The sequence below is a fragment of the Synchiropus splendidus genome, chromosome 10, assembly GCF_027744825.2.
Source record: "Synchiropus splendidus isolate RoL2022-P1 chromosome 10, RoL_Sspl_1.0, whole genome shotgun sequence".
In the NCBI taxonomy this organism is placed as follows: Eukaryota; Metazoa; Chordata; class Actinopteri; order Syngnathiformes; family Callionymidae; genus Synchiropus; species Synchiropus splendidus.
Window position 1 is genome coordinate 9,479,055 of NC_071343.1, and position 27,847 is coordinate 9,506,901.

Below are 27,847 nucleotides of genomic sequence, written 5' to 3' on the forward strand. Positions count from 1 at the left end.
TTTTTGCGTTTTATCGACAGTAAATATGTGGAAATTTCCTGCGACTACATGGTCTATCCAGGGGCACTGAGGTGTGTAGGTCCAGCTTTCACTTTGACAATGAACCAATAGGTTCTTTCTTTGTTTAGAGAGCGGTGTGCTAACCGATTTCATTGGACACGACTGCTCTTAGTGAAAAAAGAAAATAGTTTCAGGGACCACTGGAATGAACTCTACGACAGATTTGGAGATGGGAGCGGAGCCAGAGAGATACATACCTCAAAAAACAACCAAAGACAGTCGTGGTCCGGTCTGTTTGTTCGCAAAATAGCTTGAAATGTAATGACCATATATGAATTATTGTTTTTCAGGAACTGTTGATGATGGCGGTGTTCTGGTTTACCATCTGGATCCAAAAATCGTTCTGATAAGAGGTCAAGAACGCTACAAACGCTGTGTGGCTTTCAAGGCAATTTGATAAAACCCTTTTTTTTTTTTTTTCCAACTATCAAAAATGGAATGTAGTGTATTGTGATTAGATCTAAATAAGGAAATAAAAAAAATCACAATACTGGCTAGGATCTTGGATTCTGTCATCGCGAAAACCGGTGTGTTAACATGTTCACACAACACAACACAGCGTGAGTCCTAACAGATGTCTCATGTTGGTTTTGAGAATGTTTATTATTACAATATTTCCTCAATTCCTTTTCAAAAGTCAACAGTAAAGAATCATTTATTTTACACAGAAAAAAAAAATCTTTAAAAATATACATTCTTCACAGCACTGCGTCTTCATGTCATTTGGGTCAAAACTTCATCCACTGTATTCAGTGATCAATGTGTTTCCTTTTTCTTTCTTTTTTTTTTTTTTTTTTACAAATCACATGTTTCAGGACATGAAGTACAGAATATGTAAATACCTGAGAACCCTCATAGAAGAAGTTTGCCGCATCATCCTAACATTTCAGTGCCAAATTGTTTATCTCTAAAAATAAGTTTACCTGAACCCTGTTTGATTCGCACACTCGTATACGTTTGAGAACACTTAGCTAAAGCGCACACTCATTCACAAAAACCACATTTGCACTGACGTAGAACAGAAAAATAGAGTTGTGAAACAGGTTGTCTTCAAGTAAAACACTGACTCACAAAAGGATTTATAGAAAATCAATTTCCCTTTTTTTTTATAGATATATATGGCTGCTTCAGATAAAGTCCATTTATGAAAGCAAGAGTCACTTTTAAAAGTGCAAGATTTAACAAGGTCAGAGGTCATCAAGAATAAGATGTAAACCGACAAAACCAGAAATGTATCCAAGAAAACATTGGATTTATGTACATTTATGTATGAATTTACTCCCCACATATTAACCAGTAGCATCCTGTCCTTCACTTCTTTTTTTACATTTGTCGATAAAACTGCACAATCACTACATTTACATGCACAAATTATTTAATGCAGTGATAGAAATGGTAACAAAAAATGCCTTTGAAAAGTAGTAGCTGTCGGGTATTGCAGTAGCATGGGTGCCTCTGCTATTTACAAATGACTGTGGGATCTTCCAAAATACATGTTCTGTCTGTTTTGTTTGACAAGGCACAGATTCTCCTCCATAGCACGGTTTCAAATAAAAGAATGTTTCAACACCTTTATTGGATGAGAATTAGGTCTGAAAAGTGAGGCGACTGGGTCTTCATTGTTGGTCCACATGAGGCAGTCCAGTCTCATCCGTCAAGTCTTTTAAGATCAAAATTCTGGTTAACAACCCGGGATGACGCTTCATGAAACAGCGTCCTCATTTTCAGAGCGCACTAGATGGCACTCTTTGCTCTAAAATCATTGCATTCCAACTACCATTTCTATGTAACCTCATATTGTTTTTAAACCGAGAGTGCCGTTTTCAGCGGGGGACTGTTTCATGAGGCCACATCAGCACAGCGCTACTATCAACCTTTAGCTGAGGTTCAATCTACACCACGTGAAAATGCCTTTTTTTAAATCAAATCCAATAGAAGTCATTTTTCAATGGAACTATACTCTGAGTAACTGCAGCAATGAGAGCGATATAAATATCATCAGGAATATAGAGTGCATGTAAACCTCGTGATTGTCTTGACTTTATCATGAGCACACACTATCGGCACACAACTTTTCAAAGCTCCACATTCTGCCTCATGGTTCTGAAGAGCCAGGCACTTTTACTTCCCACTGATGTTCATAACTCATCATGCAACTTGACATCAAAAAATTTAAAGCCACTAGAAAGTTATATTCTGGGCCGACTTTTTAAAACTTCAAAAACAGCTCCAAAATCCTGGAAAAGTTTTGAGTTATCAGAGACGTTATTTCAGCTCACAAAATGCGCCGTCCAGTAAAAGTAAAAACCTGTATTTCTAGAAGAAAGTTTGTTTAAATGCACTTGATATCCATCTGATGTTTCACTTTCTGTTGAGTGTTTATCAGCAACTACACTTCCCTGTGACAACCTTGTTCGGAGTCAAAGAAAATATTCACTTCTTTGGTGGATTTCGTTTCAAAGTCTGAGCTATAAGCAGTAAAGAAAATACATTATTGTCAACTTGTCTTCAGTATTTATCCTTTTCTTGAAAGCATCTCCTCTTCATTCTCGCGATATCCAAACCAAACAACCAACTTTTTCAGGGCTTTGGAGGTTTGTATTATTCAAAGTTGCTGTACTTCACTACAACAATCTACTACATATACATTAAGATGATGGCTCTGGAAAGACACCTTCTCATCTCAGCTCAAATCACCTCAACTATTGTCCTCAAACTGATGATCATATTCAAACATACTACGAAGACGGCATGAGGGTGGGATGGACTTGAACACAGCTGCATATGGCAACATCCTGTTTTGCGAGCCAAGGAACAGAAAGGAGTAAGATAAACACTGTGCAACATGTGATGCTAGTCATTACCAAGATGTGTTTGAGGTTTTAAAATGGTTTCTGAGAGCATTGCTGGACTTCCAAAGCAGCCCACGCTGCTTGTTTCCCTTCATATGTCTATGATCGTTCAGATTCCAGAGTAGCTTAATGGTCCGTGATTGTGCTACACCTATGTAAACTATTTCATTGCGCAGTCCCAGAGGCGACTGATCAGACTTCTGCAGCGTTTCCTACATTTCCTCTTTAGTGGAACGTGTGTTCGCCTCGGACGATGTGAGAGGAGAACTCGTAGCGGTCTTCGCTGCGGTGACCACAGATGTTGCATTCCAGTGGATCTCTGTAACCATGGCAACCCATATGGATAGTGTACATGACATGGTCCAGAAAGAACACTCGACAATGCTCGCACTGGAACACCCGCAGCTCTTTGCCGTCCTTGGCGAAGACCCTCACCCCGTCGTGATTGACGGCGGTGGCTTGCAGGGCGCCGGTACCTGACGCCGACCCACTTCGAGGCGACGCTACTGCCACATGATCCCCTGAATACACAGCAGGACTTGAACGCAACCTGTGACCCGTAGGGGTGCTTCCGGCGTGGTAGCCTGGCCTCTCCTGCGGGCTGCTGCGTGCCGAGTCAGCAGATTCCAATCCACTGTTGTTGGGAGACTCCTTTTGTCCCGACTGTGCCAGCTTTACCTGCCGCGGCAAAGCGCCGTTAGAGGTGGAGTGGCTGGGGTAATCGGTGGGAAGTATCAGCTGCGGCGGGAGGGCATCGCTGTTTCCAGGACGCTCTGGTCTTTGGCTTATGGGAAGAACATGGTGGAACAGAGGGTTCACCATAGGAACCACCTCGGCCACAGACAGACCGGGATGGTGCAGCCGCAGCATGTCTGATCCAAGGTACATGGGGTTGTTGGGGGCCTGATCCATCATCCGGCCTGGCATCATTTCAGTCGGCTTTTCGTACTTGAGACCCATCTCATAGCTTAACTCTGGATAGCCGTAGCGAGCCATTTTATCACCTGTCGTGAGACAAGACAAAACCCAAGTTACACAATTCGACCTCACGCTAATATGCATGACACGTGGCTACCTCGATGGTATAAAAAAGAACTTGATCTGTGTGTGACTTTTGTTTTGTGATGTATTTTTGAAACCTGTTTTCCCAGTTGACCTCACTCTTCTCCTGGAAACTCCACCTGCTGATAGTATACTCATCTCTCATGTCCTCCCCCGTGCGTCCTCTAACCTCTTGTCCCCCCTGTCACTGCTTCCAGTACACCTTGTTTGTTCTTTTAAAATCTAACTGTTGTGCGTCTAAACAGTGGAAAACCCCATCCATTTTGCATCAAGCTGTTAACCCCTTCAAAGTAGGGATGTGGTGAACTGGGCCATGTCAATAAGTGAAACGTTACAGGTGTATCTAACCACAGAGGAAAACATTTTCTAGCTGCACTTGCTCTAACTTCCTCTATTGCCAAAACAAACGGTTTGGCAAACGAAGTCAGAAAGCAGAAGCCTGTGGCCATTGAAATGTGAACTGAGATATTAAAAGCCATCAAGCCGTGACACCGTATATTTTTCAGAAGTTGTATACTGACCCACAAATTTTTGAGGAGTTGTGCTCTTCCTCTTGCCAACATTGCTGTGAAGTCTTTCCATCACGAGTGGGCGATCAAAGGTCCCCATGTGTCTTGGCTCTTTTGGAACATCACCTTTGTGGACGTGGACATAGTAGCGTCAAATATGTGTATTTCTCCTTCACTGACATGTGAATTATGTTGTTCATTTCAGTAGGATTAGTTCAAAAATTGCTGCATTGAAGGTGATTACATGAAACGTACATGGAAAATTCCCAAAATCCAAGAAGCCATATATCACCAGCCTTAGATGAATCTCAGTATTATAATGAATAATTCAGGTATAACAGCACTTGATCCATTTAAAACGACAGGCAAAGTGAAGACACTTTTTCAGAGCAAAAAGTAGGAAAAAAGTTGCAGATTGACGAAATAATATTCTCATATATTCAGGACACATATATTACAAAACTAAATTACAAAACTTGCCAAAATAAAGTAAGAAAATAGGTAAAAAATATACTGAACTCAACTCAATGAAAGACAAAAAACAAGAATTGGAACACGAAAGCTAAGAACGAAAAGCTGTGGTAGGACGTGAGAAAGCAGGGGCGCAAGGAGTTCATCATTCACTGAGGACAGCTGACCGCCAGGCCACCTGAAATTTACACACAGCTGTTTCAATTGACTCAAATCGCAGCGTCGGGTGACGATCCACGGCTCTCACTGAAACCTTACTTGACATATAGCATCCTACAGTATGTGACCATGTGTTTGCCAGCGTTAGTCATATTCATGATCACATGACGGACGCCACATAATGTGAAATTGGACTCTGAGGGTGCACCACCTTGTGGCTTAACCCTTAACCCATAACCCAGCTTTTTTTTTGAGTGTAATCTTTAAGAGCGAGAATATATTGAGAAAACCATAACCCCTGTTGGAGACACTCCAGTAGGTGTATATCAAAATTATATGTCTGAAAAACAATGGAAAAGAAACTTAGACAGGGTTAGACTAGCGCACATACAACAACCATCTGAAGCCATGAGAAATGTAATGGGGAAAAAAAGCGCTGCACTTGAAACCAGCGGACAACAAACATAACACCAGAGAAAGAGAGGAAATGGAACATAAATAACCTCCAGACCACAGTATCACGAGACTCATCATCATGAGATTGATCAATCATATTAGCAGTGTACTTTGTAGTCGACTGAAAAGAGATTAATCTATAGTTAAACATCGGTCTGGGAAAAATAAAGTTAAAAAAAATAGAAAGGGGGCAGATGTTGCTGCTCCTTTTCACTTCCTGGCATTGAAAGAAGTTGGTATGCTGAACTGTGGCAGTGACATTTTTTTGGGGGGTTACTAGATCTTAGACCACTTGAAAACATGAAGTTTTTCATTCGCTAAACTCAGCAAAGATATCTCACGTACTCAGTGAAATATCACTGCAAAGCCAGAAACAAATTTTATTCAACAAATTTCTGCAAATGTAAAGTGACTTAATGTGCACCTTTCAGATGAGGGTACTGTCTATGTGGAACTCGAATTGTTTTCCTGTGACGTGGCGCTACGTGGAACAGTAGTGAGGGGGCCTTCACCGTGTGAATGATTCCAGTCAGATGAGTTACCTGTGTAGGGGCTGGCGGCGGTGGCTGGATCCAGACCTATGCTTTGCAGGTAGCTATGACAGCGCTCTTTGTGTTCCTCCAAAGAGGTGCGCTGCTTGTAACTTCGTCCACAGTAGTTGCACTTGTGTGGTTTGCCAACTGAAAGTGAAGGCAGTTAAAGGAAAGAATATTAGTTCTATTCCCCGATGTGCACAAAGAGTGGGCAGTGCAAAACAAGATAATATGAAAGTGCAGGGCAGGTGTTTGCATAATAGTAAACAGAGGAGAGGTGGCACAACAAAAACTGTAGTTCACGGGTGTGTTGGAAACGTATTGCAAAAGCACACTATGACACAAATGGAAAGGCCGAACTCTCATGGCCCCAGGCTGGCTGCATTTCTTAGAAACTGTGTGTGGGACACAAGACACAATGATGATATTAATAGTTTTTTTGCTTGTTTTTTCACGATTTATGGTGAAATACAGTACACAATAGATGTGTCAAACTCACAGCATGGGGTCCCAGTCTGGCCCACCAAGTAAATATCGATCGATCTAGTAGACTACTATCTTTATTTTGACTTCTTTCTACTTTTTAGATACATAGTGAAGACATCAAATATATAAAATGTATATAAAATGATTGTTTATACATACATACATATATGCCTGCGAACACCGCGGCTCATTTGTGGATCAGTTTGAGAGTCCTTGATCTCCGAAAAGGTCTCGTCTCGGTCTTTTTATATATATATATATATATATATATATATATATATATATATATATATATATATATATATATATATATATATATATATATGTGTGTGTGTGTGTGTGTGTGTGTGTTTTTTTCATTTTTGCATATATCTATATCTATATCTATCTATATCTATATATATATATATATATATATATATATATATATATATATATATATATATGACACCAATCAGGTGTCAGCTGAAACAAGTCTTCAGACACCTTATTGGTGTTTGGGTAACCTACTGTTCAGGTAGGAACAAAAACCTGCACCCACTGTAGCCCCCTGGTGGATCAGTTAGAGACCCGAGGTAAATATCAAATAAAAAACACAACAAAACCGAACAAAAAGCCAGAGTCCTTCATCAGCCCAGTCCGAGACTGAGACAAGACAGAGTAAAAATGCATTCAAGACCGAGACTGAGACCCTAAGAAAATAGTCTTGAGACTGTTCTTGAGACCAAGACCGATCTTGAGTACTACAACACCATAGTGTTTAACATCCTAAAGTGTAGTGTTTCACAGATACAGAAAAAAATACACACTGTTTCACGTTTTAATTCCGTATTCAAATCTGGGTAGATGAAAACATTTAACAGACCATTGCTATCGAATAACACTAAGAATTGGACACGTTTCAATGCAGCGACAATTCAGTTCTAGTTACCGTGTCAAAATGACGACAGCCTTCGATTCATTTCCGAGTTGAGGTTAAGGTTTTAAACCCGGTTCACGAAAGAGATAAAGTCATCCCCTGTTCAGCATTGAGGTCTAGCGTTAAGACATCAAACCAGATGACCTACATAGGGTCGACCAACATGGGGGCACATGTCGCACCCATTAGCATCGAAGTGAGACGGCAGAGACGGAATTATGCGTCAGCTTTGACTGATCCACTTTGACTATGACCTTTTATCAGTCATTAGTGTGGTTAAGATGACTAGTAGCCATGGGAAGATTCTGTTGTCTTTAATGACGAAACGGAAAATTTGAGCAATAGCTGTTCCTAATAAACTATCACTATCACGTACTCTGTGACCCATTTCAGTGATATTGCAATATCAGGCTTACATAACAGTGTAATGGAGGATTTCCTTCTCCCCAGTGTGGGTTAGGGTTAATTCAACCGAGGAAACTTATACTCTTGTGCCATTTGGTAGATTTAACCAGTCAATTAGCCACAAACCAACTGCTGCGTGACCTTGAGTTTTTTCATTTTCCATTTTAACTGGTCCATTCGCCCCCAATTTGGTGTTGCTGTACCACCAACAATACTCTTCATCAGTTCAGGTCCTCAGTGGTTTTCTCTTTCTTTTGCACTCTCGTTTCTCTCTTACCAAACTGCCTATCCAGCACACCCCGCCCACTCACTCACACACAGTCACAGCATTATTATTTTTCATATTTAGCTACCCACCCACACATGACCTTGTGCAGATGTTAGATAGGTCTTAAGAATCCACCCTTCAGCTGCTATTCTTATTCATGCAAATGGATCAGACTGCGCACTCAGACTCACTCGAGTGATTTTAGAAAATGGTACTTGTCTCCTACAACATGTAAAAACTCCCCAGTGAGGGACATTGTTAATATTATAATTCAGCTAAAGGAAAAAGAAACACGTCGGCTGACACGCTCTGCAAGATAAACAATGAATAACCTGGGATGTATTTTCAATTAGACCCTCAAACACAGGTACTAAAATCCCGTTTCATCAAGTCTGACATTTTAAGATTTCTTGATAAGTGTGATAGATGTATTTGCATGACACCTTGTGGATTTGAAATATCATCGCACAAATTCATACGAACACGGATAGAATCCAAAATAGCTGAAAACAAAGGATGTTCCTCTCTGCCTCTGAAAAACCGTCTAATTCAGGAAAGAAATTCAGTTGTTCATTTGAAAAGAGACTTCTCCAACATCTCCCCCAGTTCTTTTGATGACACCCAAGAGAAGTGAAGTGCTGGTGAGGCTTCATGAAACAGTGTTCTCTTTCTCAGAGCCCACTAGATGGCACTCTCTGCTCTAAAATCATTGAATTTGTCCTACCATTTCTAGGAAACGACTTATTGTTTTTAAACCAAGAGCGCCACCTACCTAGCTCTGAAAAGTCGGACACTGTTTCATGAAGCTTCATCAACCCATCACTGTCTAAGGGACACAAGGGAACTGGATGGGCTCCTCTGCCTCCTTCCACGTGGTCATTCCAAGAATGCTCAGGAAGCATCCTGACTACAGCCATATCAACTGGCTAATCTGAACGCGAGGAGTTACAGTTCTACTCTACCACCCTCACACTAAGAAGTGATTTTAGTCTCCGCAAGGCTAATAACCATAGGTCAAGGTACTGTGGCCCTGGCTATCCATTTCATGTTGCAAGACCTCAGCATGCTATACAAGTGCTTGTCCAACACAGAAGGCCCAACCCATTCTCACTACTGTGTCAGATAGCAGCTATTTTAAATTGGACTTTTGCGGCCCAGAGTCACGCTGAAGTCGATCCATTCTGCGTTGTATGTTGCCGCATTCGGCATTCAACTGAAGCACTTGTTTTGCCTTTTGCGTCATACCCAGATGCCAGTGATGGGCAGATGAGGCTTCATGAAACAGTGCCATGTCTCATTTTCAGAGCTCAGTAGGTGGCACGCTCAGTTTAATAATAATGTGAGGTATATTTCAAATGGTGGTTGAGATACAAAGGTTTTAGTCAGTAGAGTGCCATCTAGAGGGCTCTGGAAATAAGGACACATTTTCTTGTAGTCTCATGGGGGTTAGGCCATGCGCTTTACTCATGTTACCCACTGGGAGGCATCATGGGTAAAGTGCATGGCCGCAGAAGGTGCTACATATACAAAGTAACATCAAGACAGTCGTGTGTGAAGGGGAAAATTTGCCTCCATTGAAATGCCAATGCCACAATATGCTAACTGATATGAAAGCTATCTTCGGCATCTACATTGGATGTTCAAGTCGACAAGTAAATAGCTGTTTTTTGAAGCAGTGAGAGACTACGCTGAAGCTACCTCTGCACCTCTGAGAGCCTTCAAATGATTTGTTGATCCAGGTGGTAGTTCAGACCGCCACCAAAATTACATCGACGTCTTCTCAAATGTAGTTTTTTTTTTAATAAAAAACTGACGGTTTGCATGATTTTATATATTTGGCCAGGAAGTAAATCATTTTTAAATGTATCTAATGTCATTGTGAAGATTTATTTGTTTCCTCCTCAATTCAAATGGATGTTTCATATGATTTAAAAAAATGAAAATTAAAATCTCAACAGTGACGACATCAACAGCAGCTGTGACAATGGTGTCTGACCTTGAATGCAGCAGCATTGAGAACCTTCGTGTTGAAAAAGTGAGCTGAGAGGAAACAGCTTGTAGCTGGGAGGTGAATAGAAGGCTGTCTGCGTTTCACACATGTTCATTGAAAAAATTAAAAAAATTTACATATTGTCTATGTTGAGCAAATAGTAGTATTAAAATATATGGAGGTGAAAATGAGGAGTGGTGTTAGTATATTGTCTGTATATTAGTAGCAACAGTTAAAATGAACAAATCCAGATTAATGTTTGCATACTTCTGCTACGTTACTTATTTATATATAAGTTATTTCTCTTTTTTGTCAGGGCCAGACAGGTGATGGCAGACAGGGAGGGGATGAGAGGCTGTGAAATATAAACATAAAAGTAATCCAAGGTCTTTTTTTTTCTGTCTGACGTCTGCCGCTGACCAAGAGAGCCAAATGGAAACCGATGGAGAAGAGAATACAGTGTCTCACCAGCATGAGTCCGCAAATGGCCGGTGAGGGCATCGCGGCGGCGGCAGGCGTAGCTGCAGAAGGGGCATTTGAAGGGCTTTTCTCCCGTGTGCAGCTTGATGTGTCGCAGCAGGTTCCCCTTCTGAGTGAACGAGACGCCGCACTCGTTGCACTGGAAAGGTCGGTCTCCTGAGAGGAAGAGGAAGTCGGTGAGAAACCCGTCAGAAAATCTTCAATTGAAATAAAGACGAAAGGAGATGGTTTTCGCAGATGCTCCTGTTGAAAAATTATAAATTCTCTATCTTGAATTTAGCCCATGTTGACACATCAGTCTCTTTATGTGCAAAGGAAATGACAGGCCAAACAAAGAAGACGACGCACTACTTGGTTGATCCAGGCATTGGGCCTTATTCCACTCAAATATGAACTCTGTGTCTTGTCCAACCCAAAGTCCATCTCCAGTCTGGTCTTTTTTTCACGCTTTTAAAAAAGTGCTCCATAAAAATGGCGTCTGCACGAACCACTGAACATGACAGAAAACAATGCAGTACCTATCTGCATAGTGTCTGGCAACAAATAAAGTAGAAGCCATCCAAAGTGCTGTACACAGAAAATCTACAGTGAGTCAATTTGCGATTGATATTGGCAATGAACTGATTGGTATAAATCTCAGTTCATTTCAAGATCCTGTTTGCATCTCATGGGACCAGTTAACAAAAAATATGAACTGGAGTCAATGGAGAGATGAAAGTTATTTTGTTGATCAAGCTTGAAACATGACATAGATCTCACATTTGATGTCTGAAAGACACATTACAATGCTGTGAGAGCGCTGCTTTTCAACAACTGGCAGCAAACGTTACTTTAGATTTTGCGTGATATGTGGAAGCAAACTTCAATGCTTTTCTTCAATTCCACTAAATAGTTGGTCCAGTGAGAGCCAGTGATCAAGCGATCTGATAAGGTATCCCAAACAAAAAAAAGGAAAATTATTATTATTATTATTATTATTCAGCTACAGCAAGGATGTTTGCTTACTGTTTTAAGCATTTCTCATGTCATTTTCTTTTTAAATGACTGAATGTATTTGCTCATCAGGTGGAACTGACTTCTTTTGCGGACAGTGTGGTCAAAGAAAAAAGAAGTAGAAGGAAGCGTTTGTCCCGCTAAACCACATCATCTGTTCTCTTGCCAAATCTTCTGATCAGCAGCCTGTTGGAAAAAGGCGAAACAAGATCCAGTGGTGTGACAACTACGGAAGTCATTTGTGGTTGTCAGTTTGAAACAGGTTGCGGGGGATTCCAAGGATATTTTTTTTCTGATAATAATTTTAAGTCTTAGCTATTGTCTTTGAGCACAAAGACAGAAAAAATATCCACACCCAGCGACGGGGAAATGGCTTTGACTCACTCTCGGGAGAAACCAAACCATGGACTGTCAGGAATGTCGTCTGGATTGTGAAAGGCATAAATCCAGGTCTTTACTTTACATGTGACAGTAAGCAACAGGTTTTTTTTGTTACCATTTGGTTGCCGACTTGCTGCCTCATTGGTCACATTGTTGCCAGAGAGCCCGTCTTGTGCCTCAGCCGGGCTGCCAGTCATGGATTTAACCGAGGAAACGTCTTCCCGGCTGGTTTGGTCGAGCGCTGGGCTCCTGGTGTTCGCCTCCTCACCAGTTTCCTCCTCTTGCTTTATGGTGAGCTCTTCAATGGAGAGACAAAGTCACAAGTTTACGATAAATCTACCATGGACAGCGGTTCACTAAGCCTTTAAAAAATCTTGGCCAGCGCTACAATGACCCAAGGAGAAAAGACAATTTGTGGCCGTAAATGAACAATGTTGCACGGCGGCAGTGTCGGGATGGACCGACACTTTTGACAAGAAAAAGATGGAGGCAATGAAAACAGGCTTGTCTGGTTCCTGGCAGACTCTTGGGAGAAAGGGAGTGTCGTAGGTTGAGCTGATCGTATCTCCTGAGTAGCTGTGGGAGAATGACTGGATGTCACAAGGTTTGTAAGAATTTGTTTGACATTTGGTGTCGAAACAGAAAAACCTGTGCATTTGAGCGACTCAGAATGTGACCCAGTTAGCTCCCATCATAGTCACAAGTAGAACCAAGAAGTGAATTGTGTTTTTATGTTTTTGTTTCATGTGCTTTTATGCAATTGGGTTTTCAAGAAAAAAAAAAGTTCACATTTCACCTCTGCTCACCAAACCTTGCCTTCTCCTTTACATGAAATCGACTGAAGCCGATTCTAGACCATATTGACGCCCAGAAATAACATTCTTTTGGAAATTAATTTTGCATGCAGTTAAAGGTTACACCTGAAAGATCCTTTTAGCATTTCAGTCTCTGCAAAATCTCCTAGTTTGACTGTCTTCTCAATAAAATGAAATAAATTAGACATCAAGTACATAAAAAATGAGGGTAAAAAAGAATTGGAATAATCATTTTTGAAGTTTGTTTTGATAGTAGTGTCAAAAACCTGGTGTCTGGGGTCATGAAGTAAAAAAGAGGTGGCAGATAGAAAGGACAGGAAACTTCAAAAAAGAGAGAAGTTCTGTGTATTTTTCCTTGAAGGGAAAATAATATTCACAACCAAAGTGCAAAGTGCAAGAAATATTGATGAAATAAATAAATAATTGCCAATTTTGCCTTTTCAATACTTAATTTTCCTCATTTTAATTCCCACTATTTTCAAATCTACCTGTCCTTTTACAAATTCTTGTATGTTGCGTGCACCTTGGGGGACAATATAAAGAAAAAAAAGGATGACAAGTGAATATACACGGTTGCATTCTCACTGAAAATCAGCAGCAACAACAGTTTCCTTAAAAAAGAAATACAAGACATCCATTTTTTCTAAAGATTTGAAGGTGCATTTGCACAATTGCGACTTGGCTACTCACATGCTGTGATCAAAGTGACTTCCGCTCACCTCTCAAACACAGTGTTGTTTAAATAACTTGGCCAATCTTCTTGTCTAGAGGTCGATTCAAGTCAACATGGCGGATTGGACAGACATACGTTATCTGCGGTGGACTCATATGAAAAGCAAAACAGATTTGGACACCACGACTTCTGAGTTGAGTCGCCAACATTAGCAACCACCACGATCAGCTTCTCATCCAATTTCCTTCCTGAATGTATCGGATTGTAGTGCACTGCACAACAGTAATCGCACCTCTACGTTTATGGGGTTTCCATCCAAATGTTTTGACATTTTTCACAATAAAATTCTTCGTTAAAATGCACTAAGGAAAATGCGACTGAATGCCAGTTTCCATTTGTTATTATTTTGCGATTATTTGGAGGAGAGTGCGCCGTGAGATGATGTCATCAGAGAGCGTCTCTGCCACATAACAAAGCGCACTGTCGCTGCCCTATTTGCTTCTTCATCCCGTTTTGCTTCCAGGGCTCAGGCTTATGACATCATTTCCTGTCCGCATGCGCACATTGGTATTTCAAGACGTCACTTAGTATATACTAATATTAACTGAGGCCTCGTAGACAAGATAGAAAACTGCATGCAAATTGCACAGAAAGATCCAATTATTCCATCTGAAATCTTGTTAAAATATCCGAATTGTTGAATACAAGTCAAATGTAGTGATACATATATAAAATAAGGTTCAAATACGTCGGCGTAGTACTTTAGTAATTCAAATTCTGCTTCTCTTGATGAAATACGAGCGTGTAGTGAGGCGTGGCGTAATGACGGTGCTTATTTTATTCTAATAAATGAGTCAAGCAGCTACACCCATCTGCGCATGTGGACAGGAAATGACGTCTTGAAATACCAATGTGCGCATGCGGACAGGAAATGACGTCATAAGTATGAGCCATGGAAGCAAAACGGGATGAAGAAGCAAATAGGGCAGTGACACGCACACTCAGCTGATGTTTCTTTGCTGTTTGTTAGCATGACGCTACAAACAGCCGCATAAACGTAAAAACAAAGCTAGTTCTGCCGTCCGCACGGAGCCGCTGTTAGTTGCATATATCGCGTATGGTGTGAACTTAACTCTACACAGCTGAAACAACCTGTCAATTTAAGAAATGTGCCAACTGCAAAATTGGCTTCCGCTATTGGGATATTTATTTATTTATTTATTTGAATGAATAAGACAAGCACAAAGGTCCGATAACAACAGATAGCCTTTCCAAGCGCCCTGACTCATTTTACAGAACTACTGTATGTCGCCATATTCATAAGGGGAATAAGGGACGTCACCTATTGTAAAACACGAGACAAAGGGCTGTAAGCAGGTGGTTTAAGCAGTCAAATCCGAATACATGATGATGCATACATAATAATAATAATATATATATATATAATAAATACATATAATGGACATGTACTGCTATCTTTAACTTCCAATGGCCCACGATGCACTGCAACAGACGAGTCTTTTTTGCAGTGGGAACACAAAGGCTTTGCAAAGTGGCCATAGAACAGAGTAGTTGAGGATACTGTGGTGAGGATGTTCTCGCAGCAACAGAGTCGACCAGTGAGAGGTTAAGAAGTAGTGTAATGGGGGTTCCAAGGCATAAACTGATGACTAACAGTGAAAAAAAAAGTGACCATTCTGTTGAGCTATCAGATTCCAGACGCAGCATTTCAGCATAGACGACGTCCCTCAATTGAGATTAGAGCAAAACATCTCAACAAAGCAGCTGCACTTTTTTTTTTAAGGTCATTCGGTATGTTTCCACAGACGCCGCTAGTTCTGAGAAAAATTGAATACCCGCACTGTGATTGAGCCTTGTCTTTGACAGCTGTATCCTGGCAACAAGGCGCAGACCTGAACATGCTGCTACTCAGCTCCTTGAATCATTACATCCGTCTCCTCCACTGTGGCAGACTGCAATGCATAGAGTGGTCAGATGAGGACACACTTGAAAGAGTGCAACAGATGCAGCAGCGGGTCTGAATGGCACCTCATGAGGGCCGGTGGTGGGACTCTGCTGGGGGGTTTATCTAGCAACAAAGGTCTGAAATATACAAACTGAACAGGGTGTGCAGCTTTGAAGTTTGTCTGAAGAACTACAGTATTTACTAAGGCTGTACTGTATGTGTGTCGTAGTCCAGACCACCAAACCCAAGGCCGAGTTGAGACCAATACCATTGAGGGGGTGGGACCAAGGCCGACTGAATACAGACCAAACTACTTCCTTGCTTCAGTGATCGCATTTCAGCTCTTTTATTTTGACAAAATGACTGTTGTTCCTGTTGTAAATAAACACTAAATAAATGTGTGTGTCTATGACTAATTGGCTTAAGCGTCTGAATGTTGTATTATATATAGTTTGGTCTTGGCCCTCATTGGTCTCCAGGTTATGTGGTCTGGACTACAACACTGACACAACTTGAAACAGGAGCTTTCTGTAAGTGGCTCGCAGGACCAAGGACAGCACTGAAACATGACTGAATCATGGATGTTGTTTTATTGATTCAATTGTTTGTTCTGTATTATAAAGTCATGTGACTGGAGTGACTTGATGGAGGTATGCACTGCCTCAGTGTTTTTCTGGTGAATTGTTCAGTTACAGTCACAAGTGTGTACACAAGTATTCAGGAAAAACAGGACACAATCAACATGGTAGAGCTCCAGAGAGATGTTTGTATAACTGCAACCATACTGACTGGCTACTACAACTTTGCGCTGAATGTACAGCAGAACTTAAACTAACACAGCTGAAGTCAGACGTCTCAACTCAAGGCAATGAATAAAACTGATTTCAATTTTTTAAATAATATTCACTGTAGCAATGGGAGAAATGTTAGGGCAAAAATGGTTTTAGATAAAAGTTTGAATTTTCTGAAAAAAAAGAAAAAGATTTGGCACATTCATTCTGTTTTATTTTTTTTTTATTCTCCATGCTATGAGGGTTTAAAAATGACTTATATTTGACAAAACTGACTGACTACATTACCGTCCAGAAATGAATGCTTCCAAGCCTATACATTAAATCATGCTCATTTCAAGGGTTTCAAAATGATATAAGGCATCAGTGTGCCAAGTTTCAATTAAATAAGAATTAAATCAGAAATGATTCACAATACAAATATGGCTTCGTGGAGATTGATCAGGTTACCTCCTGCGTGAGTGCGTGTGAGCCAGTGAGCACGCACCAGGGAGAAGAGCAAGCAAACACATAACTGAGACCCTCAGTGAGTCTTTTGACGTCGTAGAAGTTCACGAAATGAATAACCATGGAGGATGCAGAAGGTTGACTTAGGTGCAGGAGGCAACTAGCATAGATGAACAACGGAGTGTACTGGACAAGATAAACTGACTACACAACAGGATTACTCTCCATCTTCATTTTCCTGCCACGGGTCACCACAGAAACACTCACAGACCTCATCCTAGGAGTCACACCAATCCACTTCAAGTCCATTTTTATCACATCCACCATGTCCTTCCACTGCACACGTCTCCAAAGCATCAAACTGCCTTTAAGTCATGAGTTAATAATTGCTCTAGTTCTCTCCTTGCAAAATGAAAGTCACATACAATTGTGCTCAATACATGTACATATTGAAGAGAACCGCCAGTCACACATAGACTTGTAAAACTCGATGTATGATCAGAACTCAGAATTGAGCAGTGAACGAAGCAATTTAAACACAAAAAAATCTTCGTAATCTTAAAATAGTCCGGTCTCCACTGCACTTTTAAAGTCAATATTTTATTTATTTTTTTAGGTAAAAATCATGTCTGCAACCTGTGCGGCTCTGGATGAAGTGGACAGACCACACAAAAGTGTAATTATTATTGCGCTCTTACCACTCGGGGAATCAGGGCCCTGAACCGTCTGTCCATTAGATGTCGACATGTCTGCTAACATTCTTGACTTTTCCTTAACTGGATTGCATTGGCCGTTACCTAGGAGACAAAGAGAAACTGCTTTCATAACAATCCTATTGTTGATTTTAGTTTTCAATTTGACATAAACCGTTTCACATTTCAATGTATATTATATTTGAATATTTTTAACACCCTCACGTTCTGAATATGAGTAACTGGATCTTTGTTTTTTTTTTTTTTTAGAGACTTCAAAGGTAAACTCAGGATGCAGAGCAGCCTTAAAACGCCAGTGAGATCATAATGTCCAGCAAAAGTGGATCGGATTGCAACCTCTCAGCAGTCTGCACAGAAGCCAGGCCATGGATAGCCCTGTGTCCACTCAGAGGGAGAGCAAACCATCCCCTTATCCTCTTACACCCCTGCCTCATCAGGGTCACTGAACAATGCAGTGGCAACAGGCAAACACCCCTGCTGACCCAGGTGTCAGATCCCGGAGGTCACTTTTCTGAAATTATTCATATTCACCAGGGAATGCTCCCGAAAAGTAAAGCAACCTAGGCAGATTTAACTTGACCAATTTGTCAACGCCTAATAGGCCAACAGTGTTGCTCAAGACGTGAGGAGGAAATCTGTGTCAGCGCTCCTCATGCCCTGACAGCCCGTATTAGTTCAACAACCTCTTCTGTGCCTTTGTCCCATTGTGGCGGCGGCCCCACTGAGTGGCACATGCTGGGAGATGCTGTCCATGACACAATCCCTGGGCCACGGTTCGGGTTGCAGGGTTGCAGGGTTGGATAAAATCTCAGGTGACCGGCATTGGCTATCCCTTGGCAATGCTGTCCTGGAGACAGGGCTGGCCCAGATTTCCCTTAAAGGATTTTCCGTTACTCGAGCAGACGCCGGTTACATTCACCGGAAGATTCAGAGGGATCCTCATCGAGAAGGATCTTTTCTTGACCAGTACTGCGAGTCAGCATGAAACAACAGCAGCATCAGTCGATCATCTGGTTTGACAAGAGCAGTTCCTTTCATAAACCCAGAACATGCACTGCACCAAGATCAATTTTTGTTGACCATTGAAACTCATCTTCAACCACTTGCCCCTGACACAGACAACGGACCAAAAAAATCCGAATTACCGGGTTTAAAATAAAAAAAAAAACATAGCTCATAGGAGTGACTCTTCGAGACGCAGAGCTAGCGTTTAGCGCTTCTCTTATATAGCGCAGCATTGTAAATGAAGGTACTGTGTATTGAATTTACTTTAATTTAAATAATAATAATAAATAAAAAACAAACCTCTTGCTGGTGTATATTCAGATGATGATTAACAAACAAAAAATATATATAATAATCTGCTTCTGATCTCCAGAAAATTGGTGGGAGACATTTCAATTCCGCGGTCCCTTTTACACCTTTATGACACCAATCCTTTCGTTCCTTCTTCCCACGCAAGTTGTTTATGACTTTGTTTTCTTTATTAGAATTTGCCAGAAGATCAACTAGAAGACTTGCTCAGCACAAATCAAAGAAATTCCCAGAAGTACATTCATTCATTCCTCATTTTTGGAGCATATCCCAGCTACTTTGGGTGATTGATAAACGCCATTAGCTAATAAGATTCATCCCAAAAGAGCACGGATGAGGACTTTATTATTTTCAGTTTTATGATTTACATGCTGTTACGGTAACAAAACACTGCTGTGAATGTGTAACAACACAATAGGTCAACAGCCGTACTACCACAGCAACCATAACAGTCTAATAAGTTGCTTATATTATACATGTTCATGACACAAGATTGAACTTTTATTTATTTAATTATTCGTTTTTATTGTGTAAGTTCTCTCACCAAAACATATTTGTAGTGAAATTGTACTTCTTTTTTTTTTTTAATAAATAACATTTTTCAATTTTGACACTCACTACAATAGAAAAAAAAATAGACATGTATCATAAAAGTAATATCTGCAGCATGTAGTTGTAAAACCTGCTGAGTCAGGAGACGAGTGAGGGTCAGAGGAAATTCAGGTCTTACAGCTTGAGGCAAAACCACTGTAATTACATGTTCGCCTTCATCGATTCTGCTTATTACAGATCACCATTTCAATTTGAACCGCTTCTCTTTTCCTTCAGAAAAAAAAAAGTTGTTTCTTTTAAGTAGCGTTTTGTCTTTTCTGGATACTCTGGGATCAGGTTTTTCCTGTCCAACCTCCAGGTTCCTCTCCCACACACACTGAACAGACACACACCCACACACCCGATTAATTACAGCGTAAACTGCGACCACTCTCTGGTGACACGCGTCTCGACAGAGACAATTATACCAAGCGATACCCAACAAACATCTTTCATTAATAAAACATCAGCTCACAATTTTCTGGTTTCTAAATATTATGTGATGCCGCAGTGTTGAATAATTGCCTCCTTAAAATGATTCCATTAAAACAGAAAACATTTCAGAGAGAGAAACAGAACATCGCAGAGACGCCTTTGTGCGACACAAATGGTTGCCCAGCGCTGGCATTGTTTAAGCAACACAAGGTGCTTACAGGCATTAAAGGTAAAACGGTTGAGGTCAATTTTAGCCGCAGTATTTACTTGCGTGTACACTGTCCACAGGAGACAGGGAGCACATAGGCAGGTCCAGCTCGCAGAAATATCTCGACTACAAAATGGACGACCTGTTTGTTTGTCGCAACTTTGGTTCGTTTTTCATGTGGTCGTTGAGGTTTTAACACCTAAAAACACCACTGCAACAGTGATCTTTAAGGATTTTAAGCTACATGTTGTAACATGCTGGGACATTCTCCTTTAAAGTTTAGAACACTAGACTAATCTGCCTTTTGGCAGAGAATATTTCATGTAACAAAAATATACAGAGACGGACTGCAATACCAGTGACTTTTTTTTTTTCGACAAAAATATGGACTTTGTTGCCTCGCAATGCTTTTATTTTGTACAAATTAAAATCCCGTTATTAATGAACAAAAAAAAAACAAAACAAAAAATAGTGTGGCAAACATATTGAAATGTGTTTAGAAATAATTTTCATTTGAAGCTTTTAAAGAATATGCGGGGATGTCTACGCCTTGAATCTTTGGAGGCATTTCTTCAACTGCTCTTTCGCATCAATATGAGAGCTATAGTAGCCTAATTTCTCAGTGTAAGTTGCTGTAGATTTTCAGCTGTTTTTCCAACTTAGACATACATTTTCATGATTACTGTGTGGGAGTCTTCGGAAAAGCAGACAATATATACATCTACATTTCTATGTTGGCTGCATCCATTACCTGTCAGTCATGTCCCTGAATAAAACCAGACACACATCATGTCGCAGAATGAATGACATGGATCACACCAGCAAACTGTTTCTGAAAACCTCCACCACCCAAAAGCCCTCACTGATGTTGAGAATAACCAGCTTTAAAAAAAAAAACGCTCCAGGGTCACTGGGTTTGGCAAGAACGACGAAGAAGTGCAGTGGAAATGAGCTCCAGAAGGTGCGTATCCAGTGTCTGCTGCTTGCAAGAGGATGTTGCTCATGCATCTTTTAGGTGTGAACAGGAAAAGGGCTGCTTTTTGAGGGGGGATCCCTTCAGATATATGCAGATATGCAGCAGAGAAAGGGGGTACAAGTCCGGATTGTTCCTCATGGGGTTAAACTGACCTCCACTGAAGCTCATTCTGTAGAGCAATTCTTCTCAAAGCCTCCACGGTGCTAGACACCTGCGATACGTAAAACTTTCACTTCAGCTCCATCAATGTGAGTCTCACAAATGTACTTTTTGTCAAGTGAATGTAAAGCGTGTAGAACCGAGGACTTACTAGCAGCATAACTATTAGAAGCCTCCATCCCAGGTGATTTAGAAGCTGTTCAAAACACAGAAGAAAACTAACTTAAAGTCCGACAACTGAGCCGGTTTTCAAAACACAGTTTGACAATGGCAATGTTTCCCGGCATAGCAACCTTCATTCATCGTAATTTGACACTTATTAGAAAGCGACCATTGGCCTGAAGCTCATTTTGAGAAGTTGATTGTCGCAGAAGTGACATTAAAAATCACATATTTTTGTACTCAACATTTAGGATTACACTTTAACTGTGTATACATTAGAAATAACAAATGGGTCCAAATGGATCCAGCAGTTTTATAAGTTCTATACATCTTTTCACTTCACTCTTCACAAGAGAAATTTAACATTGAACGTGTAAAGTACATAGCAACACGTACAGTGTTTTAAATAAAGTTGGAGTCAGTTAATATCCATATTATACAAAATAATAATAAAAATATATTAATCCATTTTATACAAACATAAAATCTACTCACTGGTTTCAATATTAATTAGACACTTCTCCACCTTCAGTTCAGCGGTAGATATGTGATTCATTGTTCACTACATGATGAATGAATCGCATGCGAGGCAGAGTTTTCAACAAAATGAGAAAGAAAATATAATACATTACCTTCAGAAGTCTTCCCTGAGCAAAGATAAGTAGACAGATAGAGGTACTGCTGTTGTCTCCGCCTCCCTGGAATACACAAACAACAAAGTACATTGTTTCAATCCATAACGGGCTTGAAAATAAATAAATAAACCGCACGGCAGGTACGCAGTCATCAAACAGTGACGCATTTCAAAGACGCATGGGAAAGTTCGGAGGAGGCGCGCATCTGTCCTGCGCCAAATCCTTCAGTTCCTGCGCCCCTCCGGTCCACTTCCAAAAACCCCACCGACCGATCAAGTCTTCACTTACTTTTCTCCTTAAACGAGGGACATGTTTTTTGCCTTCACGAGCACCGAGCTGCGCCTCGCACCGTCCTGCATTGACAGGAACACCAAGGAGGGAGACTCAACAAGTTTGGTGAAGGAAAGAAAGAGAGGGATGGATCAAACTGGATCCACCGGTTCCTAAGGAATTAGCCATAGCGACAGGGAGCAGCCAGACTTTTTTTTTTTTTTTTGTCACTTCAACTGCTGCCTGAATAAAGCTCTGCTGAATGATGCACGCTCAAGGTCGGAGCCTGAACGCGTCACAAAGCGCACACACACGACATCATATCACACGCGACTTTATTCTAACCATCTTGAGCGGGGACTGTTTCAAGGCAAATAAACGGCGCTTGCGTGTTCGTTTCTGGATTGAGGCTCGCTGCAAGCTGCCATGGCTGCTCGTCTGCGCAGCGACAATTCAACAGGTTCAAGTCCGTCTGGCTTCCATTCATCACACAGACGTGTCTGCAGACGTGCGCCCGCAGCTCCTTCGCCCAAAGAAATGATTCACAGAAACCATTGTTTTGACTGGTTTGCACCTTACCTAACCACGTTGGAGTTTCTGTTCCATGAACTAGCGCATGGCTCCAGCGGCGCAAACGCCTCGCGGTGACTTCATTCTAGTCCGGCATGTGCGGACTCCGAGGTAGTGATGTTCCGAAGCTGCAGCGGAGGAGGCAACAGTTGCAAAATCCACCAGTGACTTCCTCCTCCATCTCCTCCAGAGCTGCCGACAGACGAGGAGGAAGCTGTTCTGAGAGGTTGGTCTGACACTGAGTCCAGTCTGACGCGCTGCGAGGTGGACGATTGGGTTTCAAAGGGCCTCTTATGTTTAACGATACAGTCTGGACACAGTGCTACTCAAGTGATGTAACGGCAAAATCCATACAACGATTTACAGGGCTGAAAATTGGCTTTCACTTTCTTGGAAAGTGTTTCCAAGTGTGTAAACTCGCAAATAGACCCCTTCTCTTGGAATAAAGGCTCACGTTTCTTTCTTTCTTTATTTAATTTCAGCAGCCTCATTGAAACTTTTTTTTAATTCTTAATTCAAAACTTCCAAATTAATTCAATATCTTTCGGCAACCTCATTCTTTTTTTTTTTTTTTAATTTCTTGATTTCTTATTTTTAATTTTTATCATTTATTTATTTATTTTTCAGCAGCTTCATTCATTTTTTTTTATTTCTTGATTTTTATTTATCATTTATTTTTCATCACCCTATTTTTTATTCATTTTTTATCATTCATTTATTTTTCAATAGCCTCCTTAATCCTTTATTATTATTATTATTATTATTACCACTATTTTATTTTTTTCATATTTATTTATTTTTGTAAAGTTGCATACAAGTGTCATGTGGCCAGACAAGATTTGGACCCTGAGCTCTTTTCAGGAACAATTGCAGTTGGTTGACGCCAGAAAGTTATTGTGGCTCAATTCCATTGGTGGCTTTTGGACAAGCCATGAATGAAAAGCCATCAACACAATGTCACTAAAATGAAATGATGGTTTTATAAATCAAGAACAGATGATGTTTTAACCCACAAAATGGGTCCGTTACAAATCACTGGTCTTGACCATAGTGTCCTGTCGTATCCAGGACAATGCAGTTAGTAGTCGGTCTAATGTATTTATGGAGCTGTTTAAAGTGTTAACAGATGTGAACTTTGAGAAACAAACAAAAAAAAATACATGAATACACCCCCTGTCTGCCTTTTAATTCTTCATTCAAATGGAGCCCAAATGCCATATTCTTTGGTGTCAAAATTTCTATCAAGCTGCTACACCACAATGACCGTGGCTCACTTGCAGAAAGGTAAGAAAACCATTACATTTCAGATTTATGTTGGTACACTATGTCATAAGACTAGCTAGTAGACATTTTGTGGGTCGTAAAATAAAGATTTTCTAACCAACAATTTCAAGCTTTCGCCGGCCATATATGGCCCAGGAGCCTCCAGTTTAACACCACCTTATTCGCTATTTCTCACGATAGACAGAGAGACAGACAGACAGACAGACAGACAGACAGACAGATAGACAGACAGACATATAGAGTTGTCCACTAAAGTTGATGTCACACTAGTGTAAATATTTAAACGGGGCATGACAAGAGCGTTCAAAAAAACGGAAGTCTCCTCGTCCGTCACATCTTCCGTCGCCATCATCTCCATTATTCCGACCAGGCACGTGACCGGACGTCACCATCCGCGGTCGCCTCCGCGTCAGTCTAATGCCTACGCCTGCTTATTTTGGATTGTTCCTTCTTATTCACAAGACTAAGCGAAACTCCTCACCACCCAAGTGTCCTCAATCACGGTGGCTCAGTACAGCAGTTAACCTTTTAAACTCGACATGTTCCACCACAGGGCGCTGGGTCACGGAACACACCCATCGGAGTGAAGAACCTCAGTTGTTCCTGAGACAGTGTGGAACAGCTGTGTCAAACCACGCGAGGGGAAAATTTCATTCAAGTCACAGGCCCAACAATATTACTACACAGTGCGTAGTAAGTAAGTAAGTAAGAGTTTCAGTCTGCCCCTGGCTAGTTTCACTGACACCCCCTGTTCCTATCCTTCCATCAGGATTTCTGTTTTCTTCATTAAGTTTCTTGACAAACCCTCAGTAAAGTCTCCTTGTGACAAACACCCGGTCAAGTATAAGGATGGTAAGGATGGACTTTAAACCAGTATTGAGATTCTGGTCCTCATAATGTGACCCGGAGGACTGGATTTGGCCCCGTGGCCTTCAGTTTGTGCTTGAGAATGTGAGGCATAAATTTCACATCTTACATTCTGTGTACACAGCAATAATAACAACATTATTGCAGCGTATTTTAGAGTTTATTAAAACACATAAATGTATTCACATAACAATCCTGTTGCAATTGTGGCTAAATTTCAGAACTATTTCAGCAACATTTTGTTTTCTTTAACAGACAAAAATCAATGATTAACTCTCAGCTCCATTAATGTATTGATTTTGAATGGAGTCTGATGAACTTGTGGAAACTTATGCAAGTATCGAGCGGCTGCCGTGGAATGATCAGGTCAACATTTGTCTCCATGGATCAATGAATTAGGCCAGAAGTGCTAACACTGAATATCTGCCACTTCTCCCTGTTTATAGCCGAATGTTTATTTATTCATATACTGTGTTTCGAATCCTGGAGTCAATTGATTGTTTCTAAAAAAGTCTTGTTCGGTTATTCTTTTCCCCGACTGACCTCTCCTAAGCTTCACCAACAAATTAAACAAATATAAATGTGATCCAAAGTAAAACTGAAGCATTCTTCCTTATGAGTGGCAGCACAGACGGAAAAGTTTTAAAAATACTTACTTACTTAGTGGTTTATTTACAGTGGCGACCACTTTAGATTTGGAATATAGCTTGTTGTACCTGGCCTCTCAGACAGGGGGCAGTGGAGTTTCAAACGAAAAAATACATTCAATTGAATGAACTAGATCAGTTGTCAATTTGAGAATGCAAATAATGTCAATATTTTTAACAGTTTTAGCACCAATCAATGCGGTTTGATGAATTCAAACTGTTGTCTTGTTTTCTGTTGTAAACATGGAAAACAATATAAATCATACTTTCCTGTTCAAACTTTATTATTCGGCATTTTCTCATCAAAACGTTCTTCCAGCGCTTCCCACTCGCTCAGTATGAATTCAACTGGTTCAGGCAATAAAGGATCATATTTTATCCTGTAGCGACCTCTGTCGGCCACACTTGCTCAATATCATTGAGCGTTGGAGGCTGTTGAATTGTTGACTTCAGAAACCGGCAGATGGGGATGTGACATTTCAGAGACAAAGTTTTGGATCTCCTTTTGGTCTCTTCGGAACAGGCATTTATATTACACTACTCAAAGGACAGTTAAAAAAAAAAAAAAAAAAAAATATATATATATATATATATATAAAAAATTCAGGTTGTAATTTGCAATGACACAATGTAACGATGTAACTCAATTGTCGAACATTCGCAGCAAAGAATAAATATCTTTATTAATTAAAATAAAATCCATTAGTTACTTATTTATTATTACTTTATTTATTGTTTGTTTTATTTTCTTTTTTTTAAATACATTACATTATTTCAATGAGTAATGAGTATGTGTTGTCTCTTCGGAAACATAAACCATCTATCTTGGGAAAAAAAAAAAAAAAAAAAAAAAAAAAAAAAAAAAATATATATATATATATATATATATATATATATATATATATATATTTATTTTAATTTATATATATATATATATATATTTTTTTTTTTCTTTTTTCTTTTTTTTTTCTTTTTTCCCCAAGATAGATGGTTTATGTTTCCGAAGAGACAACACATACTCATTACTCATTGAAATAATGTAATGTATTTTAAAAAAGAAAATAAAACAAACAATAAATAAAGTAATAATAAATAAGTAACTAATGGATTGCATTTTAATTAATAAAGATATTTATTCTTTGCTGCGAATGTTCGACACTTGAGTTACATTGTGTCATTGCAAAATACAACCTGAATTTGAGGTCATGTCCTGGACTTTCTTCTGAATAAATCGAGATTTTACTCAAAATTGGCCGAGGAGGAACATGTTATGCTCCTTAACGTCCAAAAGAGGGCACTAGTGTTCTTGCTCATAGAACCTTATCTCAATGCAACACTGCCAAAGGTTCAATAAGCCACGTAATTCATGGTTTCATGCTTGTGAAAAACTGCAATCCTGAAGCTCTCTTGACAAATAGGTGAGAACATGACAACAGTTAAGACAGAGTGTGTTATATTTAGAAAGCTATACCACTGTAAGGGAACTCGAGTTATCTCGTCCATTTTTCCCCACCGTCACATACTGACATCCTGCCTATTCCTAAAATAACACTGTCTTTGAAGATCCAGGAGTTTTTACCTATGACTGCACCATTGTCTTCAACATCCTTCAGTGTGTGTTTCTTTTTGTCTTCTCTTTAACAGGTAGAAGCTTATCATCCAAGAGGCCACATTTCACATTGTCAGAAATGTAAGGGGCCGTCAAGCCCAAGAACTAAACAGAAACAATCTTAATAAATATAACTAAAATTTTTGTTCTTAAATATTAGAACACAGGGGAAAGTGTTATTGAGACATGGCATGCTTTTAATTCTATTTTGTAATTGTATGTGTATTTTTTTTAATGCATTTTGATTAGCAATATAAATTATAAATATTTCAAGGACTTTTTAAACTTTTATCTTGGGAACAGAACAATGAGTAATTTCATGTGTTTTTAATTGACAAGAGATAAACTAATATACAAAACTAAAAAAGGGAAAAGAAATCCAGGATGCAATGTTGTGACATTATTAAATTGCTGTTAATTTCTCAGGCGTGTTTTTTTTTTTTTTAGGTAGTGAGCCATCTCCCTGAAAAAGATCAGGAAATGGTGTAGCAATTTTAGAAAAAAATGTACCTCACTCAACAATGATGGCTCAGAGACTGAAGACGAGGCCTTGAGAGAGCAGCTCATGAAAACTAGGTCAATAAAATTATTCTCCTCCATATGCAGATAGTGAGACGCAGAAAGACAGGTCAGTGAGTGCATTAGTGTATCTATCGTGTAGGTAAATAAAAACATGATTTCAGCAAAAGGA

At 40.0% G+C, this 27,847-nt stretch overlaps 1 protein-coding gene and 1 long non-coding RNA gene across 8 annotated transcripts; one reads left to right on the forward strand and one right to left on the reverse strand.

The window, feature by feature from the left end:
- Positions 1-223: 223 nt before the first annotated feature.
- On the reverse strand, positions 224-23,002 carry ikzf2 (IKAROS family zinc finger 2). Of its 7 annotated transcripts, none has more exons than XM_053876467.1 (9): positions 22,759-23,002; positions 21,907-21,972; positions 21,264-21,308; positions 17,415-17,513; positions 12,140-12,322; positions 10,639-10,806; positions 6,112-6,249; positions 4,496-4,609; positions 225-3,916 (listed from the first exon to the last, which is right to left on the reverse strand). In XM_053876467.1, the coding sequence occupies exons 3-9, from the start codon at positions 21,289-21,291 to the stop codon at positions 3,138-3,140; spliced, it is 1,509 nt and encodes a 502-aa protein (XP_053732442.1). In that variant the 5' UTR covers positions 21,292-21,308; positions 21,907-21,972; positions 22,759-23,002; the 3' UTR covers positions 225-3,137. The 7 variants fall into 7 exon arrangements, with proteins under 7 accessions (XP_053732439.1, XP_053732440.1, XP_053732442.1 ...); XM_053876466.1 differs by lacking the exon at positions 22,759-23,002 and adding an exon at positions 22,198-22,444; XM_053876470.1 differs by lacking the exon at positions 21,264-21,308 and having other exon boundaries at positions 22,759-22,999.
- Positions 22,078-26,075, forward strand: LOC128765623 (uncharacterized). The gene is made up of 3 exons (XR_008415907.1): positions 22,078-22,975; positions 24,587-24,730; positions 24,803-26,075. It is a non-coding gene; the product is annotated as an uncharacterized LOC128765623 (long non-coding RNA).
- Positions 26,076-27,847: the final 1,772 nt, after the last annotated feature.